Raw genomic sequence first — 26,200 nt, forward strand, 5'->3', positions numbered from 1 at the left:
ATATATCTCATGCTGAAGTGGCCAGCATGAGAGTTGTGCTAGATGAGATAAGCAGCAAAAATGTACGTTTCTTACTTAAACTAAAAGCTTAGAGGGTACAATAAAACACTGCAGTTCCACCCTGGCTTTAATGAATGGATTTTCCCCTCTTGCACACTGACATACATTTGATATAGTTATTTATCCTATATATTTCTTGCGGCATATTTCCCAGGAGACCTTGTTTATCTCGCTCATAAGTACATGATGGATGTATGGTGCTTTGGATAAATGGTATCACAATCAGATATTTTTATGGATATAGGCAAACTGGGTTATTAACAAAGGAAGGGCAGAGAGGAACCAGTACGCAAAAGAAAATAGCAAATGATTGATGACAATACACCTGAGGTTGCAAGGTGCAGACTCCAGATAACCAGCTAACAGAAGAGTAGATAAGGGCAGTGCTTGAGACAGAGCTGTTTTCTACCTCGGGGTCAATGTCACGCCGACTATCCGCACGCCGGCGTCCCTGTGAGCCTGCCATTTTAGAGCAGACAAAAATTCCCCAGCAGGAGCAGCTCAAAAATTACTGCCTGCCTTTTTATACAGTGTAATGCAGAGGCACAGGAAGATACAAAACATTTTATCCTAGCCCCAAAAACCTGAAACAAAAGAAATACCAGATCCTGGAGAGTTTGGGGAGGGACTGGCATTTGCTGTGCTGCTCTACCATGCCCAGCACAGCAGGACTCTTAGTGCTGCACTACAAATAAGAAAAAAAAAAGATGTTCATAATGGTAATAATCACTGTCTTCATCTCTAGTTTTGTTGATTTACAGAAGCAGGGCGGTGTTAAAATAGGATATAAAAGGAAGACAAATCTGCAGGCATAATTTGACCTGAAATCTGGCAGTTGTCTTGGGTGCTCGCTGGGCTTTTTAGCCATCGAGGTAGAAGAACCAGGAGCTGGAAATCCAGGGACCATTAACACCTCTGCATGGACTCACTGGGTCGCTTTCAACAACATCTCTCTGTCTGGGAGAGAACCTGGGAAGGAAAAACTATATCCATCTGATAGCAGGAAAAAGAGGAGCACGGTAAAGTAATTTAGCAATACTACAGCAACCACAGGGTTTGCAAGTGCCCAGCCACAGCTTAGACCACGTTCCAGCCTCACACGTAAACGTAAAGTGTCTACGTGATATGAAAAGACAAGGAGCAAGTGAATCCAGGCTGGAAACCGGTCGGATTTACCCATTCCTGATGGAGATGTTAGGGACTACAAGAGTCAAGCTGGTTTTGTCCTGGGAAAGCTGGATGCGACAATTACGACTTACCTAAAACACCCTTTTGGGAGATTCCTAAGCCATGTTGACCGGATCCAGCACACATCACAGCAGCAATGTCTTCAAGCAGGGAGGCAGAGAAAATACAGCTTCTCCATGTTTATTGAGTTTCTTTTTTTCACAAGCAAACTGCTGGTGAAAATATAATATGGGATGTAGTAAAGCCCATTGAGACAAGTGTCTTAACCAGAGAAATGGGCTAGAGCAGCGCAACCAGCGCTGAACATGCACACAACCTGCCTGCAGCCTTCCCGAGTTTTCATACGTGGGTTATTAATCTAAACTTACACAGAAAGTGGAAGTTAGAAACACCAGTAAAAGATAGTACCAAAATTTAATGCATACCAAAATGAAACAATAAAAGCTTCAGCATAGTATTTTTTATTACCCTCCAGGTCATAATAAATCATTAGTTAGTTGAATCAAAGCACAAAATCACAAGGACAAGATAAAGTTATGTCCTTTATGGGAGGCTTCTAAGCCTATAGGCTCAATATTCAACCACTACTGAAATCATGCTTGAGTTAAGACTATCCTGCTGATCTTGAAGATTGTCAAATCTCTCCTCAATTCCTCAAAAAAACCCCAAATATCCAAACCCAGGCACTGTCACTTAAAAAAACCTGGACTTTTCTGATTTGGGAACGACAGTCCAAATTCAGGTTGCTACGTTTGGCTCTGCTTGCCGCAGCAGTGGATAGACGCACCGTGGCTACGTGTCAGAGTGCTTACTCCAGCTTGATAGTCAGGAAAGGTGGTCAAATTTACAAAAGCCACTCGACCCATCTGAGAAAGTTCCTTAATCAGATTACATCGATGCTGCTTAAGAAGGGCAGGCAACCGCACTGCAGTACATGTCCTCACAGGCACCCACGGACCATGATCAGGGTCCTCTGCTGCACAGCTTCTACAGTGTCTTTGAAAAAGCTCTGAAGAATATCATACCTCACATAAGCAGTGACCTCTTTGACCATGACCCAAAATGAATCTCTTGGCAAATTTCTATCACACAAAAGATATCACAGTTACACAGTGGATAACGACAATGTTTTGGGTTGGCAGCTCAATTACGAAGCCCATAATGAGTACAGAGCACTCTTCTTTTACATATGCAATGTGCTCTTCCTTTCTTAAAGCTGTCACAGAAACCTTGTCAATAAGTGTGGAGGCGGCATGAGGGCTACAACTAAATGCATGTTCCATTGTTCAGATGTCAGAGAGCCTGAGTCATTCTTCCGAGAATTACATTTAGACAACGTCAGTCTGAATGGAGAGAAACTGGTGATACCAACCCATCATCACCAGCATTGCTAAAAACCCTTGGAAGAATGTTTGACCTTGCAGATGTCAGAAGACTCACAACACTTACGAACAACTTTGCACTGGTGGAAGCGTTTTTCTGGAGCAAAGCTATTGCTAGTTATTTTACGGCACGCCCCACCACATGTCTTTGCAATAATCATTAACCACCAACAAAGCTGCAGGAGGCAAGTCCCTGGAATGATCCAGGCTCAGGTCAGTCATGAAATGGTGCACAATATTACAAGTTCCTCTTTTGTTTGACCTGGATTGTGATGCATGGCCCCAGGGACAGTAACAAAAGGGCAAACCACTCACTTTGCTTTGGCTCTTTTCATAGCAAATTCTCTCCATCTCAGATGTCCTAACCTGAGTGGACTAGCAATGCAGCCGCTGAAATGCAGGCTTTCACGGGATCAAACCGATGAACCAGAACCTGTTTGGGGCAGAGGTGACTACTAAGGGCAGAAGACCTCAGGGGACGCGCAAAGATGTTTGTTCCAAAATGTTCCGTTTCTTCTGCCCATGACAGAAAAGCTGGCTGCTCATCCTACTCCAGTGGAGGGTCCTGGCAGCCTGGAGTGACAGCCCTAGTCAGGGTGCAGGCTCTCCTGCAAGTGTAGCCATCTCTCCTGCCTTCCAATACCCCCAAGCAGCAGAAGAAGCAGAAGCTGCTTTCCAATTCCCCATCCCAGTAGCATCCCTCTGTCCTTCCTCCCCCTTCCCAAGGAACCAGAGCACGCGTGTATCTGAGCGTACCGGGGCGTACCCGATACTCTCGCTGTATCTGTTCTACTTCAGAAACGCACAGGAGGAAGCCCATCGCTGTGGCAGAAGTACAAGTGCTATATAGTCCAACAACGCTTTGGCGTCACCAGACTGTTCTTCACAATTTGGTTTTCACTCCTTCAAGACAATTTCTAATACAACAGACAATTTAAGTTAAATAGGATAAATTGGGAAACTGGAGTAGCGAGGCACAGCGGCTTTAAATGTCACATTGGATACTATTGTGCTCATTGAGATTTAGACTTTAATATGCTGTATTTTGCTCCACGTGACACAGCTGTCTTCACAGAAGCTGCATATTAGCGCACATTCTGGTGCACGTAAGATCAAACGGTCTTTTCTTATCTCAAAGGAACCTTCCAAAACAAGACAGTAAAACTTAAAATCATGCAGCTACCAAATAAGGCAGGAGATAAAGCTTGTCTCAATTAGCCCATTGCAATAAAGACAGTGAAAAGTCAAAATATTAAGAACAGTAAGCACATTCAATCCCATGGGACAATTGCAAAGCATGTCCGAAGGTGTGCTTCATAACACACACCCAGCTCCCAACGCCTTCTGAAATGTTTCCAACATCAATGCACTTGGATGAGACCCATAAGCAGAGCGAAGGCAACTTAGCAAGCAGTCAGGTAACATCTTCCCACTCAGTTTGCAAACTGCTCATCGGTTTTGTGGAAGTTCCTAACAATTCCCTCTAGCAAGTAACTGTCTCAGTATCTGGCCCTGAGCATGACGAACCACCATTTTGTGGGGCAGGGTTGTTGCACTGTCGTCTCCTTGTTCGTTGACCTCCTGAACACGGAGACCAGCTGGCCCAGCAATCCCAGTTTCCATTAATAGCAGCATCTGGAAAAAAAACCCAAAGCCAGAAAGGACTGTCAGAATAAAGCAGCTCTTTCCATGGGAAGAGCTGTCAGCTTCCATGAATCATATTTAAACACAAACAGCTCTGTCCCTGTCCATACCACTAACAATATACTTGAGTCATTAACAATGAGTGATTGTTTTAAAGATATTAATTCTCTGTTCAGCATTTCTGGTGTTTGTTCGAACTACATTTTATGCAGCAAGGACAAGAAAAAAAAAAATCAATTAGCTTTATATTTGCTTGTAGGGCGTTTCTCTCACTGTCTTAGTCCAAGCCTAGGTAAGAAAAACAGCAACTAAACTCATGTCAGCCACATTTTGAGGTGCTAGGGGAAATGTTCATGTTCTTCTTCAATGAACAACAGCTTGAATATTCAGCTTTCTATCCATTGCTTTTCCTATTACACTGTTTCTTCTGGACCCTGAGCACGTGAGTGACATAAATTCAAAATCCTGAGAATCATGGAGCCGAACATGGGAGCAATACATAAAAGGAAGAAAGGAGAGTGAGAAAGGAAGCTGCATGTTGACAAGTGGATGGATGTGAGTCTTTGGGAGGGTCAGATGCGATTACGTGTGCGGTAAGCAGACTGGAACAAGGTGTAAGTGACTCCACAGTTTAAGGCTCCGTGGACTTGCTCAGAAACACCTACAAAATTGACCCTCTGCTTGGTGAAATCTTGGCTTAAAATGTATTTCAGCCTGGCTTAGTTAGGACACAGTCACGCAGAATGAGAACCGGATAAAAGACTGTAAACAAAGCGCTGTGATAAATGCAGTGCATTAAATTGTGGGATGGTGCCAGAGCTCTGGGTGCTTGAGATCTGGTATTATTTAGCATCTAAATTAATGAGCTGGAAGAAGTAAACAAAATGATTAAATTCACAGATCATCCTAAACTAGAAGGAGTTAAGAACATCAGTCAAGAGACAGCAGCGATATAAAGTGACCAAGAAGCATTAGTAAATGCTTCGAAACAACATAATAAGATTTTAAGATTAAAATGCATGGTAGCATATCTGGGAGAAAACAGTTGGCAACACACTGGCTGTATCAAAGGGAAAAACTTAGGAAACAGAGCTGTTAGAGGAGACCTGAGGCTTGTCATGGATTGTAAATTAGGTAGGAGTTCGTATTTTGATACAATTGCAAGGCGAGTTTATGCAGCTTTGAACTGCAAAAGTAAAGTCACCTCCTCGTGAGCGCAAAGAAACGTAGAAGAGGGCAGGCAAAGCATATCTGTCAGCTTTGCAGGACCCTAACCCCTCGTGCATTGGGCTGGGCAGAGTGGGGACAGCCAGCGCTGGGCATTACTCCATCAGCTGCCATCCCCGGACGCTCCTAAATACAGCTAGGACTGTCTCCTCGGACTTGGGGTCCCTCTTACCTTTCCTCTTGCTGATCTCACAGGCAGTGCCACTGTAGCCAAGGGGACATAAGCATTCGCACTTGGTTCCTGCAAGTAAGCAGAGATGGTGGGATTAGAGACTTCAAGTCACATTTCCCTGCAGACACCCATTTCTTTTCAGTGCTTCATCTTCTGCGAGGAAGGGACAGCAGGTGAAATGGTATCAGCATTTTTCTCCGATGGTGAAAGTATAAAATAGCAATAAAGCAGAGGAGCTGTGACTACCCTGCCGCCCCTCTCGCCTCCCTGGCCATTTGTTCCTGCTGCGGCACTGCAGCTCGATCCCAGCTGCACCGGTGCAGTAATTCAGCAAGCCAGGGTACCGCGCAGTCCCCCTGCTCCTTTCCAAAGCAGATATCTTGGTATAGCTGAGAGGGAGCAAACTGCAGCAGCAGGAATGAGCACCCGGGACAGGAGCATCCCAGCTTGGCTTTGGGGCAGAGGAAAAAGTCCACGTAACCCTGCTCTGGCTGCCCAGGACTGCGGTGTGCATCCCACGGCAGGACCCCGGAGGAGAGCTCCCGCTTCGGAAAATAAACGGTCATTTAAAACCTCTTGTTGAGAAGATCCTAAATGAAACGCTAACCTGCCTCAGCTCCTAAAAAGTTATTTAAACAAGGGTAATCATGAGACGAGTCCTTTAAGTGCTACAATCAACTAGCTGGTACCTGAAGCCATGGTTTCTGCATTAGATACATTTAGATGATAACGATTCTCATCAGGACTTTTGCAGATGCAGATTGGAATTAGGCACTTGACAAAATGGTCCCTTTGTTAGAAGCTCTCATCACATCATAGATCTCTGTTTAGGCAGTGCAGTTTTCATTCAATTTGATTATTTTTCCCCTTCATTTTTTAAATCACAGCCTGCTTACAAAGGAGGACAGCTTCTATTAGAAATGGGGGGAGGTGACGGTGATAACTGTGCTTGGCACTTATATGGTGCTTTTCATCTTCAAAACACTTTTACAAACACTAATTAATGCTGAGACAGTAGTCACTTCTCTAGGAGGCTGGCAGCAATCTTAAAAGCAAAGGAGGAGACCTAAAGATGTCAAGGTTTTTTTGTAATGCATAATCGAGAAGGAACAAATTTTTCCACAAAACTGATACAGATGGTCACTCCCATTAAGAAGACACATCCCTTGACTTTACTATCTTTACTTACCGGTAGCACTCTACAAATAGACCAACTTTAAAAAAAATAAACTACCTGAAAAAGAAATGACAGGAGAAACTAAAGAGCAGATTACTTGCCATGCTTCCTCACCCCCCACAAATTCCCAGCTCACTTCTCTTAAGAGGGTAGAGAAGAGGTGCAAAATCCTTCTACCTTGCAGAAAGGGGATGCCATTGCCGTGGCAGGGAGCACAGCGACAAGAACTGGTCTCCAGCTGAAACTCATCAAGAGCCCGTCGCAGATTTTCTTTTATTGTGACTGCATTAGCAAAATCAGTTGGAGTCACCAGCTGATACAGAGGCTCTGCCTAAAGGGAGGGAAGAAACTGCATTTGTTTCCAAGTTCAAGATGGTGTGAGCATCACAGGGCTCAGTGGTGGCACAGCTGGAGAGGGAAACGAAGGCCTCGTGGTATGGGCTCCAGGTTTCCCCTTAGTATTTCCTTAAACCTCGTGAACAAGGCAGCGATGTGAGGAATACTTACAGGGATCCTCCCCTTGGTTTACAACACCAAAGCAGCTGCAAATGCATAACAAAATACAACAGCCATACCGGTAGTTGACAAATGGGCAAAGTTTCATTAAGTCCCTTCTCATCCATTTTCTTGATATTGACATTTTTAGATGAGATTTTCTTGAACTTATGTTTCCTGACTGCTTTCTTACTCCGATTTAAAAAAGGTCCCCCCAAAACCCACCCACAAAAATCTCCCTCATTCCTCCTCCAGCCCCACAGCACGGCCAGAGGCATGCGGTCACATGCATTCAAATTTGCACTTTCACCTTAACCACTTCTGCATTTCAAGGCTGATTTCTCTCTTTATGAAGCAAAGATGAGGATTTCCACTGCCTTCAGTAGGGAGAGGGTTGTGATCTTCATCTGCAGATGGGGTCAGTGGGGGAAGATAAAGGGGTGCACAACACAGTGAACGTGCAATAGGGACCAAGGAGACTCGGACCCACTCATTAAGTTTTTTCCTGAGAACAAGGGAAAGTTAAAGTGTGGTCTCAATATGGCCAGTCACCCACTAGTGCCAGTGGGATGACATTGGCACATGTCATCAGAGGATCCATCCCAAATTCCCATCTTTGCTATAGAGATGCTTGCCTTACAGGCCATGGCAATACAGTAGGCATGAAAGATCACCCTACTGCTATCACAGGCTCAAGCTACAAGAAATAGAAGAATGTTTCAATAAAAAAATGCTCATTTCCTGCTGCTGCACATCCACTCTTCATCAATTATCTGTGATCCATACTTCGCTTTTTGAATTCAGATCGTACAAATGAGGAAACACACTAAGAGTGACCTGCCAAGCCCCTTCAGCAGATGATTTATGAACTGATTTGCTTTAGTTTTCCCTAACTAAGCATTCTTGTGCTGACATTTAGTCACACTCTGCTGGTACTTTTGATCTTCAAGCCCCACAGGGATATCGGTATGGAAATGAAGGATTATAGATACCAAATCCAAATTACATCCATCTGGGTTTTTTTCACTGAGCAGCCTGGTCACTGATGCCAGGCAAGACAAAGAACGTCGCAATTTCTTGTGGGAGAATTTTCTGTAGGTGGGATCTAGGGCAGAGAGTTGCATTTCTGTTGTCTCCTGCCCAGAGACCTCCCAGCGCGTTTCTGGAAGGTCAATCCACAGTGAACCGGGGGCTTGGGAAAGGCACCTCCGCTGCAGTGAGCACCGGACAGGCACTGGCCGTATTTCCAAATTACTGATTTTTGCTTTGCTTCGTATTTTTTAGAATTCCCCTCTTTTTTTAAAATCAAAAGTCAGAATTTTCAATGAGAAAAAAATACCTTTTACAAAAATAAATATTTTTGCCTAAAATTAAATTTTACAATGAAAACCGATTATATAATAATAAAATCAACTTCCACCACTACTAGTCCAAACTCCTGTTTAAAAGGATGTTCTCTTGCACCTTTGTACTATTCACTCAGAGAGAACTTACTTTGACATTAAAAATGATGAGGCAGGAATTGCTACATACTCCTGCTCATTTTTTACTTCTACAGTGCCTTGCATTTCTAAAACTCTTCAGGATCAAAACCCCTTGGCTCTTCAAAACCTAACTCATATTTTTAAGGTTTAGCTAAGCTGCACAAACATCCAGGCAAGCATGGTGAACTACTTGACCTTCTGAACCAGAGCGAATTGTTGCTAAATAGCCACTGGTGCTCACAGAAGACAGGAGAAATTTCAAGAAAAAAAATGTCCTTATAAAATATATGCTGCCAGATGTATTTTTGAGAAGTGATACATTGGTAAAACAGAAGGCGGATCGTCTGATCTACTTGGTAGGCAGCAAGCGATCACATCTGCACAGCCAAGTTAGAAGGGTTAAAGCTGTTTACTTCACATACTTCCAACCACACCACCCTTTTTAACACGTCACACCTTTGATTTTCTGAATAGCCAGTCTTAGAGAATCTATGCTGCACAATACAGGTCTATTATTTGCCCTAGAAATTTCCCTGAGGGTTTTTTTTAAGTCCTGTTTATTTAAACACAGAGTTCTCCAAGGAGCTCAGCTAAGCGAGGCTGAAAGAAGTGACCGATACAGTACCTTTAGCTTTATGATTTCAGGGTTGTACTGTACAGCATCTCCCCACTCCTGCATGAGCGTAGCCGTCGGCAGGTCTTTGTAAGCCAATGTGGTAATGTGTTCGCTTGTTCCGCCACGAACAAGGACGATGAAATCTTCCACATACTGTTTTTTGGAGGTGCTGTCTGCAAAAATGCATTCAGAAAGTGGCCAACTCTGCTCGGGTATATCTTTGTGGATTGGAGTTGAGATATAAGCTAACAGCAAAACACCCCTGTATATGACCCATCCCATGGAGAGGGCAAAGGAAAAAGGCCACACGTGTTTCACACCTGAAGCCCGGTTTCCTACGCTGCTGTGCCCCTCTTGCTCCCTTGCAGCAATAGCCCCATCCTCCTCTCCCGCACCCTGTACCTCTCCCCCGAAATTTCTTCCCTACGGTTATAAGCTTGCAGGTCCTTCCACAGCCCGATGTTCCTCATCACCATGAATATTGCCTGTTCTCCTCGGCATATCTTCAGGTGCACCCTCCTCCCACTGCAACACCCCCAGCTCCCACAACACCATTACCTCCCTCCTTTCTCCATTTGCGCTTTTTTGGGTGCAAAAAGCGGCATGCTGGGCTGCCCTGCTGAGAGGTGGGTGGATTGGGAACACAGCACCAGCCAGGGAGGTAATGGTTGATCTGTCCCTGTTTTTCCCTGGGACATTAAGCAGATATTTCTTCTCTACCCAGCAAAGAAAGTCTTGCAAAAAACCAAGCTTTGAGACAGTTACACCTCTGTTAAGCTTGGCTAGGGTTAGCCAGCAGACTCAAAAGTGGCTGTAAGGGAGTGGGGAAATATTTCAGGCAGGCAAGATCACAAAATCTTCCTTTCACTATGACAAAGGCTAGAAATTAAATGGCAGAAATGTTTCATGCTTACCTCCAATCTCTTTTAAAAGGGATTTACAGCCGGCTGCAGTTATTCCAAGCTTCACGTAGACACCACAAATACTTGCACCAATGTTAAAGCCATGCTGTGCACATTTCTGGACATCGCTCAGAGAATAACCTTAAATACACACCAAAAAACTGTAGCGTTTTAATGCAACTGTTCCATGTTTTATGTCCATATACACAGAAAATGGGAGTTGATAAATGTTTTTCCTTTGGGAAAAAAGGAGATGAAATGCAGAAGCCTTTTGGGGGGTATTTAACAGTTCCATATGAAATGAAATGAAATCTCTACATTTTACAGAACTCTGAAACCAAGTGCAAATGCAAGGTAAATGCTGGAAGAGGAGGCTTTTAATTACCCACTCAGCTGTACTGGGCTATGCAGAGCTGCAATGGGTGGGAACCTGGCCTGTGACTTAAACACCAAATGTCTTTGACAAAGGACTGCCGACCACCCATCCCCATCATCAGGAGCCAGGCTTTTTAAGAGTAACAGATGAAGTAGCTTCTCCTTCCTTTACTAGCTCACATCTCCAATTCTTTGCTGCCAGAAGAGCCTTAATTGTTTCATGGAAGTTTCTCCATTTTTTTCTTGGCATATAAGAATTTGCCCTACAAATCTGCAAATCCTTCATACGTTTTTCCCCAAAGTCCTTCTCCAAACTCCTTGCTGCCCTGACACTCAAGAATATTTAAGCAGTTATCATGGTGAAACACCAGATATGATACTGAAGTCTCTCTTTTCTTTCTCTGCTTTTTTGTTGTAATCCCCCAACGTTTCCCTGAATTCTTTACTTTTTTAGTTAAACTCATGTCTTGATGATACAAATGTTTACATGAGCTCACAACGCCAGTATTACTGTATGGCTGTCCTGTTCTTATGCTCTTCTCATACACATGATATTGGCCAGTTTCTAGATCAGGAAAGAGGATGCACTGAGTTTGGGGTTGATGCAGCATGGCCCCTATTAATGTTATAGCCCATACGCATCTGAAGGCAGGAACCACTATTTTATGACGTCCTCGTATGGCACAATCCACACCTCTCTCCTGCCATCTTTCCCACAGAAAGTATCAAATCATGAACCACAGACACATCTGGCGTATTGCATTATACGTGTGAGCAGTGCAAGTACCACCCACGTGACATGGTGTGTGATACGAGATCTGCAAAAGAAGACCTGATTTCCAGCACAGGCAGTCCAAACATAATGATGGATTCGAAGGGAAAAACCTGAATTCTCCAACTGGACCTACCAAACCCTGGTGAGAACTTACAGCCCAGCTCAGCACTGGGGACAGTGTGAAAATGTTGGTACTACTGCAGGATCCTGATCTAGGTCAGCAGACACCAACAGGTAGCATTTTGATGCAAACAATAATACACATTAGTTCAAACAAACGTGGCTTGTGATGGGCCCACACCAACGGCTGAGAAATTGGGCAGTGCTAATGTCTTGAATATCTGAAACCTGAATCTAAATTCTGTCCCTCCGGGCTGCATCTGACTACAGGATAAGCACCTTCCTAGACAGCAGAAGAGCAAACAGACTGAGCATCACACACAGCAGAGTCCACTAAATGCTTTCGCAAATAGACAGCGAAGGCAGTTACTCACTCCTATGCCAATGAATAAATAAGAGAGTGCAGCTATTGATTAATGTCACACGGCTCGCTCTATCCTACACAACAATCATCATTTCTCGCAAAAAAGGAAGCCAGAGTCAAAGAGCAAGAGCAATGCCAGGCACAGGAGTCACACAGCAAATTATTTACTGTTTCCTACATGCTGGAAAAGCTCTCGAGGCTAAAGGTGTTTCAAAACTGTCATTTGAAAGGCAATGGAAAAAGAACCTAGGTGAAGTTTTTCAAAGCTAACAAAAGCATTAAGCTACACGATTCTCATTCATCTCAACATCTTGTCAGCCTCCAAACCCTGTCGTCTAAAATACTTGCTACAGGGCCCTTTTTTGTGAACTGGCAGCACCCACAGCTTGAGAGCTAGACGAAGCCCACGATGCTGAGCATGCTTTGAAAACCAGGCTCTTTATTCACTGCCACAAAGCACTTCTACTCCCATATTTCCTGCAGGCTTTCCTTGAGATGTTGTTGACTCCTTCTTCCACCATCTCCCTTTTCTAACCTCAGACCTGAACCACCACTGGGTGCCTGCAGAGGGGTTTTCCCACCAAAAAGCTGGCCCCAAAGCTTTTTCAAAACCATCAGATGCACGTACCTGCCTTTTGGAGCTCATTGCTGTTCATGACTAAAGTATATTCGTAGATGCCACCGATGGTAGCCTCCGTGATGTAATGGGTCCCGTAGTCTCTGTAGAGCTCTCTGTACTCCCCGTAGCTGTACTCTGACGGGAGCTGATGGAGTCTCTGCAGGAACTCGTAATGCAGCATCAGGGCTCGGGGCTTCAGCTTATAAACGGCAACAGCCAGCTCAGAACGGGCGTGAATGAATTTGCTGGACTACATGAAGTGCAGAAACACGTGAGAATCCTGAAGAAGTGAGGGATGTCATTCTTGTGACAACGTGTAGTTATTTGCTATTAAACAATTGACGCTGGTCAGGATTTATCAATTTCACAGTTTGCAACCGGAAATCTTTTAATTTAGCAAACCTGAAAGTTTTAGTAATAAAGTTTCTGAAAATCAGGATTCTGACTGGTACTAGAGAGGGAAGAAGGAAGAGGGACAGACACCCATTATAGGTTAGGTGATGGCTCAGGCCACGACTGGGACATGGGGAAAGGCAGGCTCCAGGCTCTGCTCTGACAGACCCAGAACCCATGCAGCATCCCATGAGACTGCTCTACCCTTAATAATGTCGACCAGCCTTTGTCTCTCACGTGCTCTCTCCCGAAAAATTCTGACATCTGAAGTCATGATGATTTATATGTGAAATGGTAATTGTCTGGCTGATCCAAATTAATATTTATATTCCACAGAACATGCCATTAACAAAACTCAAGGGAAATAAGAAAACACAAACACCCACACACACACATGTATTTGTAAGTCTCTGTACAGAGATGTGTACATGGATAAATATCATATCTCCCCTTTCTGGCATAAAAGTCAGGAACAGAAGTCATCTTTCGTCATGTTCAAAGGATTTAGTGTCCAGCTGATTGGGCCAGCAGGACAAGCACGTCAGGGGGGGTTCAATACAGAACTCTGTAGCTTAAATAATAAAATCAAGACTTAGTATTGGGTTTCTTTGTGGATATCTATTGCAAATGTTTCTCATATACGCCTGATCTTGTCATCGGAAATGCCTCTATGCAGGAAGCAAATGCAAGTTTAATAGCAACAAGGAATACTCTGCCATTCTTGAGTGCACTTTATACTGAGGGGAGAGACATAGATCAGTGATACTATTAAACCATTGACAAGAGCTAGGTTTGTTTACAGCAATAACAGATGAAAAAAAGAAATCAAATGATGGTGCACTCTACCTCAGACTGAATCTCATAAAGCAGTCCTAGGAGTTATAGATTAAAGCATCTCCAACCAGCTTAAAGTGTGCATCAGATCACAGCTGCGGCCCAATCTCCACAGACAAGACTGGAAGCGATTGTACCATCCGTATTTTGTGTTGTGTGCCCCCTGATCTGGTGAATGATGTACTCGGCAGATAGATCACAGCAGCCGAAGTAAAATGGCATGTGTTAGTCTATAATTAAACCCACAGAAGGCCTGCTAGCAGTATTTGTTCTACGTTATTGTCAAGGCTGCCCTACAGTTGAACAGCTTGGCTTCGCTCTTTGCATTATCATTTACCGAAGTGACAGCTCCTGCCTTGCTGAACCCACCTAAAAGAGGGATGGCACTTCACGTGTGAGATGATATTCTGTAGTGATCGCACAGATCGTCCACACCACGGACCAGTTTCTGGACTGTGTGTACAGGTGCAGAAATTCCTGGAACTGCAGAAAATCCTATTTGCCCTTCTTTAACCCCAGATTTCTCTATTAGTCACCCTAACTCACGTGTGGGGCAGAGGGAACTCTTCCCTCCTGGGTTCATTAGCTAAACCCCGATCCTACCTGCGCAGATTCCCTTGGAGGAGTCATTGTTGGTTGCACCCACTCACCTCCCACCTGCCAGACTGCTTTGGCATCAGGGGTAAGAACTTTTTAAGGGCAGGGCAAGGTGCACAGCATCCCGTGGTTGGGGTGAAGCATGGAGACCCTGTTAGGAGTGTCACTTGTACATCTCCTACTACCGAGTTCACTGTATGGAGGGGAGGCCATTTGAACCGGCTACTTAGTTTCATATTTTTTTAAATGTCCTCACTACGAACATCCAAATGTGGATGCCCAGCAGGACACTAGACAGACTGCACACAATTGTGGCTGATTTTGGAGGTTAGGCAGTGCGGTTCCTGGCTGATGGTGAATGGAAAAGCTCCTGGGTGCTGTAAACACAAATGAAGGCATTGTGGCCTTAGTAAACACTTGACCAATGCAAACTGCAAAACCCAATCGGGAGGAAAGATTTCATTGATCCTAGTCATGGCTGCTGACCTGACGATGAGGATCAAACCGATATACACACACATACCGATAACATGTTAGCAGAGAATTAAGTGGAGCAGTGCTTACCGTTGAAGAAAATCTTTTCATCCTTTGAATGAACTTCTTGAACCTGTTGTCGTTTGAATTGTAACCAAGTTCAAACAGTCCTGGTATTTTTATACCAAAGCTGAAGCTAGACTGTGAAGCTTTTGCCTTCAGGACACTGCTTTCATAATTTGAGTAGGAGTCATATTCAGTCATTGTAAATTCATATTTGCCTTTGGTCTAAACAGAAAGCAAAAACAACACGTCTAATTTCCTGCATAGCGATTGTATACCTGAAGCGTGGGGAAGGAATACAGATACAAATATACTTGTGAATTAATGCTTGCACTTTGAAGATGAAAAGCCTTGTATAATTGCAAAGCACTATTATTATTAACACTGGTACTTGAAGAATACTTGATTTACAGCAGCAGGAAAGCTACTATCTCCTCCATACTGCAAGGACCTCAGGCTTCTACTTAATATGTCAATCTTATGCAAAGAAGGTGAAATCTTAAAAACAGGCATCAATTAAAGTATGAATTCTAAAAGGAAAAGGTTTCCTAGTGGGCAACACTCAAAATATGCTACGTCTTCAAGAGCATTAAGGTCAGATACATAATATTTGAAATAAAGCTTTGATGCACCACAGAAATAAGGTTTCACACAAAGCACATGGTGTGCTGCTAAATCCCAGGCTGTTGCACAAGGACAGCTTTCCCAGCCTGGCTCTCAAGACACTCTACAATCCTGTCTAAAATTAACCTCCCCATGCCCACTCGGTGGCTTTTGGGCCCTCTTGGACACATGGCACCAGGAAGGTTAGGCTCAGTTTTTGCAATGACAAGGTCCAAGGGAACATTGCCATCTATTCCAGTGCACGTGGGTATTCCAAGGGGACATATCCAACTTCATAGAATGCATGGGGTATGATGGTGTTCTAGAAGCAGGGTTAAATTCAGTCTCATCCCATTTGGTCACACAAATTTTGTAGTTCTTTATAAAATGATTTAGTAATGAAGCTCTACCAGTACTGTGCACTAAATTTATTGGAATATATGTATGTAAGTTTATTTGCAGACAAATCTGACACGTACCTCTGGTATATAGCTTTCTACATTGTATGGCTTTCTGAATCTTGTGTCCACGATATAATGGGGAGAACATCCCCCAGCATAGTATCTGTGATCAAGAACTAATCCTTCCAAGTTGTTTGTGAAGATATTTAACCTGTACATGAAGCATAACAGCAAAGTATTCAGTTTATCATCAATTTAGAGGTAAACATCAAATGCTGTGGCTGAGAAAGGCAAAAGACTGTTTTGTTTGGCTGAAGGCTTTGTTTCATACTTCTTTATTTTGAAACCCCCAAAGAAAGCTTTGCCTCTTTCACTGTCCAACCAACCCAGTTGCTCCAGAAAAACCTGACTAACAAGAAAGCAAAAGACAAAGTCAAATTTTGACACTTCGATGAATACGAAGGGCAATTTTCACCACCCAGCTACGAGTGACACCAGAGCATTACTGCCACAAGCACTGGTAACTTTTGTAGCCTTTACTGGAAATCTCTGGGAAGAGCAGAACAAACTGGACCAGCCAAACCCCCACCCCAGGGCTGCCCACCCCAAGCATGCCCGCAGTAGTGCAGCAGCATCTTCAAAAACAGGTTTGCCAACCCATGACATCAGTCCAGGCTAATTTTTAATTCACATTTCTTTGTTCTGGTTTATCAGTCATAATCGTTGCCAGGTTGGTCAAGGATCAACTAGAGATGAGTAGATGACAGTTTTCACTCTGTCAGGGAACAAGAATAAAGGTACTCAAGCAATTGTTCAACTAATCCTTGCAATCACTGGGAAGTTTTCCTTTGGTTTTAGTGGATGATGGACAGTAATCTTAACCTGTCTGCTCTAAGAAAGGATGTAGCACTGCAACCTTTTTAGATGAGGTGATTAAACCCCATCATTTACTTTTCCTATTGCTGCTGGTAGGATCTGTTGCAGTAAAAATCCTTCTGTTGCTCACTGTCCCGACACCCTCACATCACCCTCGTGGCACACAGCTGAGGACATGGCACTCACCTCCACAAACTCATATTCAAATAGTAACAAGAGTCATTAGATGAAACTTCACCAAAGAAAAGATAAATTGCTAATAGTCCATGTTGTGTCCCTATTAGCGTTCCAGGTTTCTGTTAGATCTGCTTCTCCTTATTTTGGGGAGAGGGACTTGCATGATAATGACTCTGAAGCTGTAAAATATTAACTCTAATTTTAGAACAATCTGAGAAGAAGGGAAGTCCACTAAAAGCAAATTACTGAGCAATTGTAGCTTCAAAGAGTTGAGAAGCATGTTCCTATAATTGTCCAACATTATTTTTAATTTTGATTAAACTCAGAAGTACAAAGCATTAGCAATGACATGTGCAGCAGCCATGTCTCCAGAGAATAAGGAGGAAATTATAATTTTTTCCTTTCAATATGATTTTTTTCTTTTCCTTTTTTTTTATATAAAAAGCATTTTTTTCCTGCAGAATGAGAAAAAACTCTTTTCACCCAGTCTGATCTTACTGAAAGTTGCCACAGTCTTAGCCTGTAAAAGCTGGATCAGTTCAGACTTGTATTTTAATACCCACAAAGTTGGAGTTTCCTAGCATGCAGGTTAATCCTACCCCGCTCACGCAAAGGACGCAAATCCCACCATCTCTCACTGTCATGGAAGAAATCCAAGAAATTTTGACCCCCCCCAAACCAATACACTGTGCAAAAATACAAATCCATAGGCAGGTTCAGATTTTAGGCAGTCCAGGATGCTGATTTAAGTCACTCTATAAAGAATGATATCACATTTTCCTCAGATTTTAACAAACCTTCCTTTGCTTTTCTTTCGAAAGCACAGCTTGAAGCAGTCTCTCAGTTCCTAAAGGCTAGGACATTCCTGCTCCCCACAGACTGAATTAGGCCAAAGTTTAACTTTATTTACAGCTGTGCAAAATAATTGGATTACCAGAACTCTCCCACTGATTAATTCAAGTGCAAGTACCTGTAGCCATTAGAGAAATGTTTGGTATTGACACTTCCCTCTTCACTCACCGAGTTTTGGCAACACAAAGAGCATGCACAGGCTCTTGCAGGACATTTGCAAGCTGAGCTGATGATCTCCACAGGGTATACATCTGGGACTTTTACTCACCTCACCTCTCTCCGAATGACTCATGGAGTCAATAAGGATTTTCCCACTGGGCTTTGGATCAGGACCCCAAAGGCTGTCGGATCCTAACTAACTCCCGGATACAGCAATTGCTACAGCTTTTCTCCGTTCAGTTTATGTCTGAAGCCACGTAAGATCATTCTTATCCTTAAGTAAGAAAACATCTCATGAACGTCACTGACTTACCCTTTTGCCAGATTTTCTATTCCCCAGTATTGCTCCATCTTCTGGTCACATTTTTTGAATGCTTTTTTGCAGTTTTTTTCATCTGACTGGTCCCCACAGTCGTCATCCCCATTACAAAGCAGCCTCCGTGCAATGCATCTCCCTAGGATGCAAGGTGTAAATTAGTTGTAAACCAATCTATTATCACACTCCATGACTCAAGAGTCTAGAAACAGAGTAAGACTCCTGTAACATATCATTCAAATATAGCTGGAAAATATTTCTTCTCTATCTGCATGGATCACCAAACTCCCATCTGCTCAGTTTTGCTCAAAACTTTCATAATCTTAAAATTCCTTGTTCAACCTAGAAAACACCCCCACCTTAACTAAAAGTATAAAAAAGAATAGAATTTTTTTTTGTTGCTAAAATTTTTTAGTTTTGAGAAAACAAACATGCTGGAGACTCTTCAGCAGACCTTGTGTATGGTATTATTTCCCCCCCCCTTCCCATGTCCATAATTACTGAGTTGTTTTTCAGTCTCACCAAAACACTAGCCTGGGGGACAGAGATCAGAGTGCCGAGCTCCCCTCTGCCCCGACACCCTGCTCCCTGCACACTTTCCTTTCCGCTGCCTGGGTGCAGATGCAAAGCAGAGGCTGCTCAAATTTTGGCTACAGCTAACTGCTGCCTTGCTTCCCCATACTGCTTACAGTGTCCCTGACTAATTAGTCGTTGATAGGGGATGGAGGGAAATGTCATGAGGACCACTATCATAACCTGCTGTGCTCTTGGGCATGTGTCAAGGATGCCCAGAGCACGTTCTGCTGTTGCTGTCAGATCCACTTGTGCTACAGCTTTTACTGATATAACTGGGTTTTAATTTCCTATTTGGAGATTTTAAAGACATGCTTTAGACTGACAGACGTTGGCTAACAGACTCACTCAAAATCACTGATGCAAATACAACACAAGCGTGGATGGACCCGGGTCAACTCCTGACATCCCTGTGGCCCAGCAAACTCTTGTAGAAGCAGACAGTTCAGCGTACTGGTGTCGGAGATGCCGTCTGAGCACCACCTCTTCTCACTCCCAAAGTCCTTACCTGTAACTGCACACACAAACCCGTCACATCTAACTTTATTCCTGCAAGGATTATTCGTAACACAGTCTTCGGTTTCTTTGTCAGAGTAATCACAGGGATCTCCATTGAACTGAGAAGGTTGTTCCAGGCGGGCAAATCTGTACTGTGATGAAATAAAAAATATTGACTCAAGTGTATAGAAATTGTGAATTTTACGCTTCCCTAGTTAAAAAACAAACTTTGCGTCAGGGAGACGTGATCTAAGAGTACTGTCATATAAAAAAAAAAAAGTGTAGGCAAAGAAGTGTGATGCTGGTAACGTGCCTCATTTCAAAGGCTTCTGATCTGCGACAGTTTTAATTTCATTAAGGAAGGATTGAGGATTGGAAGGGATGAAGGAAAGTTTGCTTTTCTTTGACAGTTTATTTAAATGAGCCTGACAGGGTAGTGCGGGCATTTGCAAGAGTAAGGAAGGATTCAGTTACATCTCCTCTCTTTCAATTAGCACTGGTAACGACATCCCTTGTTATTTTCTGTCAGTGTATTTACTTGGCCCTCTGTATCATTAGGGATTTTTTTCCGCCCACAACACTGCTGTGAAGCAGTCAATTACTCCATCCAATATGTTAGCCCTCCTTTTTTTCCCCAGCTTTTAAGATTAACTCTTTGATACGAAGCTTCACTCTTCCCAACTCCCATCACTGGTTATTCCTGCTTAAGCCTGGGAATGGCTTCACCAACTCGTTAGCAGAGGTCCCTCTAGCAAGCAGCGGGGCTTTTGCTTTTCACACTATTGGGATCATTACTTCCATTTGATGGGGCTTCTCGGGTAGAAAATGCTTATTGACAGACAAGAAAAAGCATCTTAATCCTGAGAGGCACCGAGTGTCTCCACCATTAGCGGGGATGGTGCCTCGCACTGATGCTGGAAGAAGAGGACTGTGTTGGAGAGAAAGTCCCTGCAAAGCCTGGGCTTTCTGCCTGTGTTTTCACCAAGCCTGGGCTTACACCTTCTCAGGACAGCGAGGCAGCAGCCTGGAAAGCACTGGAGTTACTGTGGGTGGCGAGCTGAAGAGCTAAAGGCCACCTGGAAGCAAAAGCCCGCAGTCTCACCTCTACAGGGCTTTCCTCGGCAGCTCCCCGCCGTTTGCCCAACCCCACGGACACAAAAGACAAGGCTTGGAAGAGGTCCTGCCTCCCGGTTTCTCACACTTTGTGCCCAGACCACAAACACTCACCCTTTTTTTTTGGCAGGGATCGCACTTGCTCCACGAGGACCAGGCGGAGAGCGTGCAGTCGCGGGGCTGCGGCAGGTTGCTCACAGACCGGGCACGCCTGCCGTTGGCCACGCTCTCGTTGGTGCCGCTGAGGTTAAGGGCCTCCTTTTCACCACTGCATTCAACAACAGGAGAGCTTCAGGGCGTGAAACCATTGAGCCGTGAGGACAGAGCAACTTGGCCTATACCTGTGCAAAACTACACGCCAAAGAGAACTAACACTTGTTAGACCTCATCAAATCTTCCGTGCAACCTCCAGATTTCAGTACTCGTTTCATACTGGCGTTGATTCGGTATGAAACCTGACCCACTCTTCAGTGCCCCAGAACAGACGCAGTCCCCTACACCACTACCATGAGAGTAAGTCTGCAGAGCACTCAGGAGGGGTGACTGCAGGACACACGTTTGGTCTAGCCAGCATGGGAAACTCAACCCACGTCCCACCAACCCGAGCTTCATCTCAAGCTGCGCAAGCCCTACCAAATAACCTGGCCAAGTGGCCAGCAGTACAATCTGCACCATCAGTCGCTGTCCTTGTCCCATCACTCCCTGGTGCTTGGTGTACGGGCAGCACTTTCGTACCTCACTGTTGTACACGACCAAGAGCTCCAAGGTCGGACACCTCCACGACAAACACCACTCACAATGGTAAGGGCTGGCGCACACTCAGCATTTTTGAAAACCGAGCTTAAGTGCCTCCCTTTGCCAAGCAGCCTATTTTTCCTCAAGCCGGCCAAACCCATTAGTCTTAGACTCTGTTCTCGGTTCACAATAGAGAGTCATTAACCATTAAACCCATTCATCCCAGTAATGAACCTGAACCCCAAGTGTGAGCCTTTACTCTTCCCCCCAGTCCCTCTCTCACCCCCTCACATGACAACTGTCTCCAGGGTTTCCACGACACCACGACTAAAATGCTGCCCACTCTTTTGGCGGATTCAGTATTTCTGATTAAATCCTCGTCCCAGACAAATGCTTCCTTGTAGGACCTAATCTACGTGGGAAGCTTTAGTAAAACATTGACAATTAGTTTCTTTTCATAACCACTTTGACAAGTAAACTACCACAGCAGTGTTCCCAATTCTTCTACCAAGACAAGGAATAGAATCAGCTAAAGCTTTAAGTATGATTTAGTGCCTGGCCAGGGGCTCCTACTACTGCATATTAAAAATCACATGGAATAAAGGAATTACAAAAACTCATCAGCTCACTGAGGCATGAAATCAGAGCTCAAAGTTCAGAGAACAGTGGAAAAATATAGTTAGATTGGAAAGATTACAGTCACTGATTGACCACAGTCCTCCGAAAGAGCAAAATCTATTAAGCTAGCAGAGAAAGAAAAACCATCAGCCAGATTCTTGCCATTTAGGTACTCAAAGAAAACAAAACCCTGTCTTTCCAGCACACTGTCGGGCAGCTAGCATGGGAGGAGGTTGCATGTTGCAAACAGAATTCCACATTACAACGTGACCGTGGCAATTTGTCATCTCAGATTATCAAACAGGATTACTTTTCTAAAGGCAGACACATTGCACTACGTTAACTTCAAAATGATGCCTTTCACTATTCATTAGAAATACAGAAATCGCTCAAGACAGCAATTATGTGCCATACAATGTGAAAGCAGAGAGTCTGGACTGATTTTCACCCTTTGTCATACCACCCCATGGACATGGCTTCAGAAACATTCACTTACCCAAAGCAATGAACGGTTAGGATGCCGAGTACGGCATAAAGCAGCAACAGTTTGACGGGGTACGGAGCAAACGCGGTGCGTGCTGTGCTCATCGCTCCAAGGTACCATCAGCAATTTGAAACCACCACCGCTCAAGATAAATTACCGGGTTGTTTTTCCACACTGTAAACACCAGATGACCCACTACCTGGCAGATTCACAAGGTAAACTTTGCAAATGTTAGCACACAGCTTTCTGGAGGCAAGCGGGAAGGAAGCAAAGATCTGTCTAGAAGCAATTTACGCTTTCATTTGTAATGCTCCTTTCAAGGGACGGGGAAAAAATGAATATTTCAACAAATGAAACATACTCGAGTCTTGGCAAGAAGGAAGCAATAAGTTAACTGAAGTCAGCTTTCTAGGAATAGAGTGCAAAATCATTTATTTATTTCTGCTTCTCATGTCTTCCAGAGGAAGGCCAGGCACAAGGCATAAGCAGTCATTCTCAAGGCTCAGGGAAAGCCTTCATCCCTGTGCGTGCCCTTTGCCGTCTCTCACCGGGGCTCAGGCTCGGGCTCATGCTGCAGGGGAAGACAGGAGCCCCAGCCCTGGCTGGGCCCTTCCCTAGAGATTCTCTGCTCCACATACACAAAGTCTTGAGCCCATGGAAGCAAGACCTGTCAGGGTATCAAATTAAATGTCTCGGTGTTTTCTAGCTACTACGTTGGGTCATTCTCTCTCTTGAATGGTCCTAACTGGGGCAGAGAACTTACCAAGGGCTGATTCCCATCAGTTCAGCTGGGCTTTCAAAGGCAGATCAGGATCTTCAAAACTGCAGAATTTTTCTTCGGTTGCCTGTTGAGGGAGCCTTCACGTCCTGCCGCTTCTCACTTCAGGTATGGCTTTTGGATTCCTGAGACACAACAGTCTTTCCCTTCATTATCCTAATTAGTCTTAACCTACAATGAGTGCCTTAGAGGGAGAAAAGTTCACTGAATTTGTGTTTCCCCGTACAAAATTATGAATATCTTTGCGTTTTCCCACCCTTCCTCTTGCTGGACAAGCCGAGGTTCTTTGAAGAGGCGCAGTCTCACTCTGTGTACAACTACGGCTTTTAGCAGCACAGTCTCTCACCCTGGGATAAGTCTCTGAGTCCTTTGATGATACAAAGAATAAGTAAATTTTAATTTGCTCATTATGGGAATGATGGACGCTATATATAAAATGAATCATATTCACTAATACAAAACAAACCTGACAACCTCAGCATCATTACCTGGCCAAGTGCTACACCTCTTAATGTGTCATAGTTACCTTACAAATGACATTATTCTGACTGTGGAGCCACGTCTCTGCAAAATAAGCAACTGGCTGCTGCATCTTTCTAGTTCAGCAGCTTGGTGATAACAACTTCACACAGAGAAGCACATTAACTGAGTCCTTGTAGGAATCTGCTCTGAATAAAAAGACTGTATTTCAGGTGGCCAGTTTTTTAACCCAAAGTTACTGAACACACAGTCAATGATTAAATGCCCTCTAGACATGGAGGACAAACTGTTAGGAAAGATGGCTTAGGCTGTGCAAAGCTTTTTGTTTGCCTTTTTTGCCTTCTTTTTTTGTTTCAGATGACTGCCCCAGACTGAACCCAAGATGTGCCTACGTGATACGGCTTGCTCAACCTTTGACACAATTGATTTATCTGTTAATCATTTGTCCATGACAAAAAAACCCCACTTACAGAATAGACCTCTCCATACGCGGGACCTATACTGGCTGCGAAATGCAGTACACATCCAATATTTCAATAGCAGCAAAAGACAAGCTAAGATTATAAGGACAGAGCACCCTCTAGATTTAACTGCAAACCATGACATGATCCTGGCGTGTGAAGATCTCAAGGCAACCTGCTCCTGTTTGCTGGTTGTCTCTTACCATGCGCATCTTAGTGGTGAACGTGCCTGGTCCTGAATTAGCAGAAAAGAAGTTAGGTTAAAACAGGAGCGAGGACGCAAGAGACAAAATTTTCTACACGTTAACATACTTTTCAGAGAGAATTGAAAAGCAAAATCAGGTTTTCCACATAATTTATAATCTTGTTTAATCAGAGGTAGGTCTAACACATAAAATTTATGACAACAAGCATAGCTCATTTTCTGCTTCCTTGCAGTTTGGGGCTTAGCGTGTCCATGGATCAGCAGGAACGTCACCTGGTAACACCGCCTGTGTCCTTTCCCCAGTCTTGTTCCTTCTTCGTTGCTGACTGTAATAGCCGTGGCTGTCTGCTGAGCTGTTTTTAAGTCCCAAAGCACTTAGCACTAACAATGCTGTAATTAAGTCACTGAACGTGGGTTTCATCACAGTTGAAAATGAAGCCTCACTAAGTGTCCACCATGAACACCGAGCTTTCAAGTGCAACGCATCCTTTGCAGAGTTCATAAGACCAACGTAAGTTTGTAACCCCTTGCTCCCTGTAAATAAAACCTATACAGTTTCACCAAACAAGATTTTTTTTTTTTTAATGGCAGTTTCCTTTCCAAAGAAAAACAGTGGAACACATCAGAGATGAAAGGCCTTCCCTGGGAAAGGTTAGATTGGAGCCAGCAAGCAGCTGTTTATGGTGGTGTTAGCACACTTTTCAAAAAAAGTTTCTTTTTCTTCTTCTCTGAGACAATCTTTTCATTCCCTGCTTCATAACTTGTAATGCTATTCCTTCTGCAGAAGAACACAACTGGCTCGTTCAAAGGTAAGAGGAGGCTTGCCCACCAATTTTAATGGTGATGAATGTAAGGTGGCAAATATATGGTACAATTTACAAGTAAGAAACCCTAAGGAATGTTTTCAGATGTTTACTACAACTGACTCTGTTGCATCACCATTTTTCTTACTAATACAGTTATTTTCTGGTGGTGAGGCTGGTCTCTGAAAGGCCCTGGACATAAAAAACTCACCTTGTTGAGCTTAATTCTCTTTTCTGGCTTTTGAATTACTAAAAATAATGCCTTGTAGTGACTCAGTCCAAATTGGGCACAGGTTCACCTACTCTGAAAGCTCTGATTCCAAGGTCCTGTGAAGATGATAAGACAGGGGTTGCAGTAATGAGTAGACAAAGAAAGAAAAACCCACCATGCCCCATCCCTTGTCTCCATCTCCTCTCCATTAGACCTCAAGATAACACACACACAAACTCTTTTCAAACTAGAAACAGCGTTTTTTAAAGAAAAAACAAGACACTCATAATCTGAATATGTCAAGTAGTACAAAATTTACAAAAAACCGCAACATCTTACAGCATTGTAACTTCTGCTTATTTCTAATACAACTGGCTTCTGACGCCGAGAGCTTTTCTTAGATCTCTAATAACTATCTGTTAAAGAAGACACAGATGCCACAAAAGGTTTTCACACAGCTAGTACCTGGCAATAATTCTTCATAATCCTTTATTTTCACAAATGTCTGAGGCTGAATGGACATCGATTTGCTGCCCGTTAACCTGGTTTTCTTTTAATCTATTGTGATCTCCTTTCTTCACTGGTAAGGAGTATTTATAGAAGTGGTGCTGCGGGAGCTATGAAATGGGGTTGAAAAGCCAGCAAATAATATCAGATCTTAAAAGACCTTTTTTTAAAAAACACATTCTGTATCTGAAAGCCCCTTGAATGAGTAACATTTGAGGCTATTCTTCTTATTGAGATTTTTCAGGTGCTGATAAAACATTTTAGGGGTGATAGATGAGCCACAGGGCAAACACGACCATTGAGATAAGACTATTTAAAGCTCTAAAAACTAATAGCTTGAGAGTCGTTTCACTAATAGACCTGATATTTCCTGCCTCCAGTAGTATAAT

At 43.6% G+C, this 26,200-nt stretch overlaps 1 protein-coding gene across 3 annotated transcripts; it reads right to left on the reverse strand.

Moving 5' to 3' along the window:
- Positions 1-3,637: 3,637 nt before the first annotated feature.
- On the reverse strand, positions 3,638-23,813 carry C8B (complement C8 beta chain). 3 transcript variants are annotated; one of them, XM_052801178.1, is made up of 14 exons: positions 23,671-23,813; positions 23,130-23,269; positions 22,379-22,565; positions 20,644-20,797; positions 19,427-19,568; positions 18,343-18,484; positions 16,044-16,176; positions 14,989-15,186; positions 12,610-12,850; positions 10,360-10,488; positions 9,455-9,618; positions 7,028-7,181; positions 5,674-5,742; positions 3,638-4,265 (listed from the first exon to the last, which is right to left on the reverse strand). In XM_052801178.1, exons 3-14 carry the CDS (start codon positions 22,468-22,470, stop codon positions 4,114-4,116), a joined length of 1,770 nt encoding a protein of 589 aa, XP_052657138.1. In that variant the 5' UTR covers positions 22,471-22,565; positions 23,130-23,269; positions 23,671-23,813; the 3' UTR covers positions 3,638-4,113. The 3 variants fall into 3 exon arrangements, with proteins under 3 accessions (XP_052657138.1, XP_052657137.1, XP_052657136.1); XM_052801177.1 differs by having other exon boundaries at positions 22,379-22,540; positions 23,130-23,328; XM_052801176.1 differs by having other exon boundaries at positions 23,130-23,328.
- Between the last annotated feature and the right edge of the window lie 2,387 nt (positions 23,814-26,200).

This window comes from Harpia harpyja, chromosome 11, assembly GCF_026419915.1.
Source record: "Harpia harpyja isolate bHarHar1 chromosome 11, bHarHar1 primary haplotype, whole genome shotgun sequence".
NCBI classification, from domain to species: Eukaryota; Metazoa; Chordata; class Aves; order Accipitriformes; family Accipitridae; genus Harpia; species Harpia harpyja.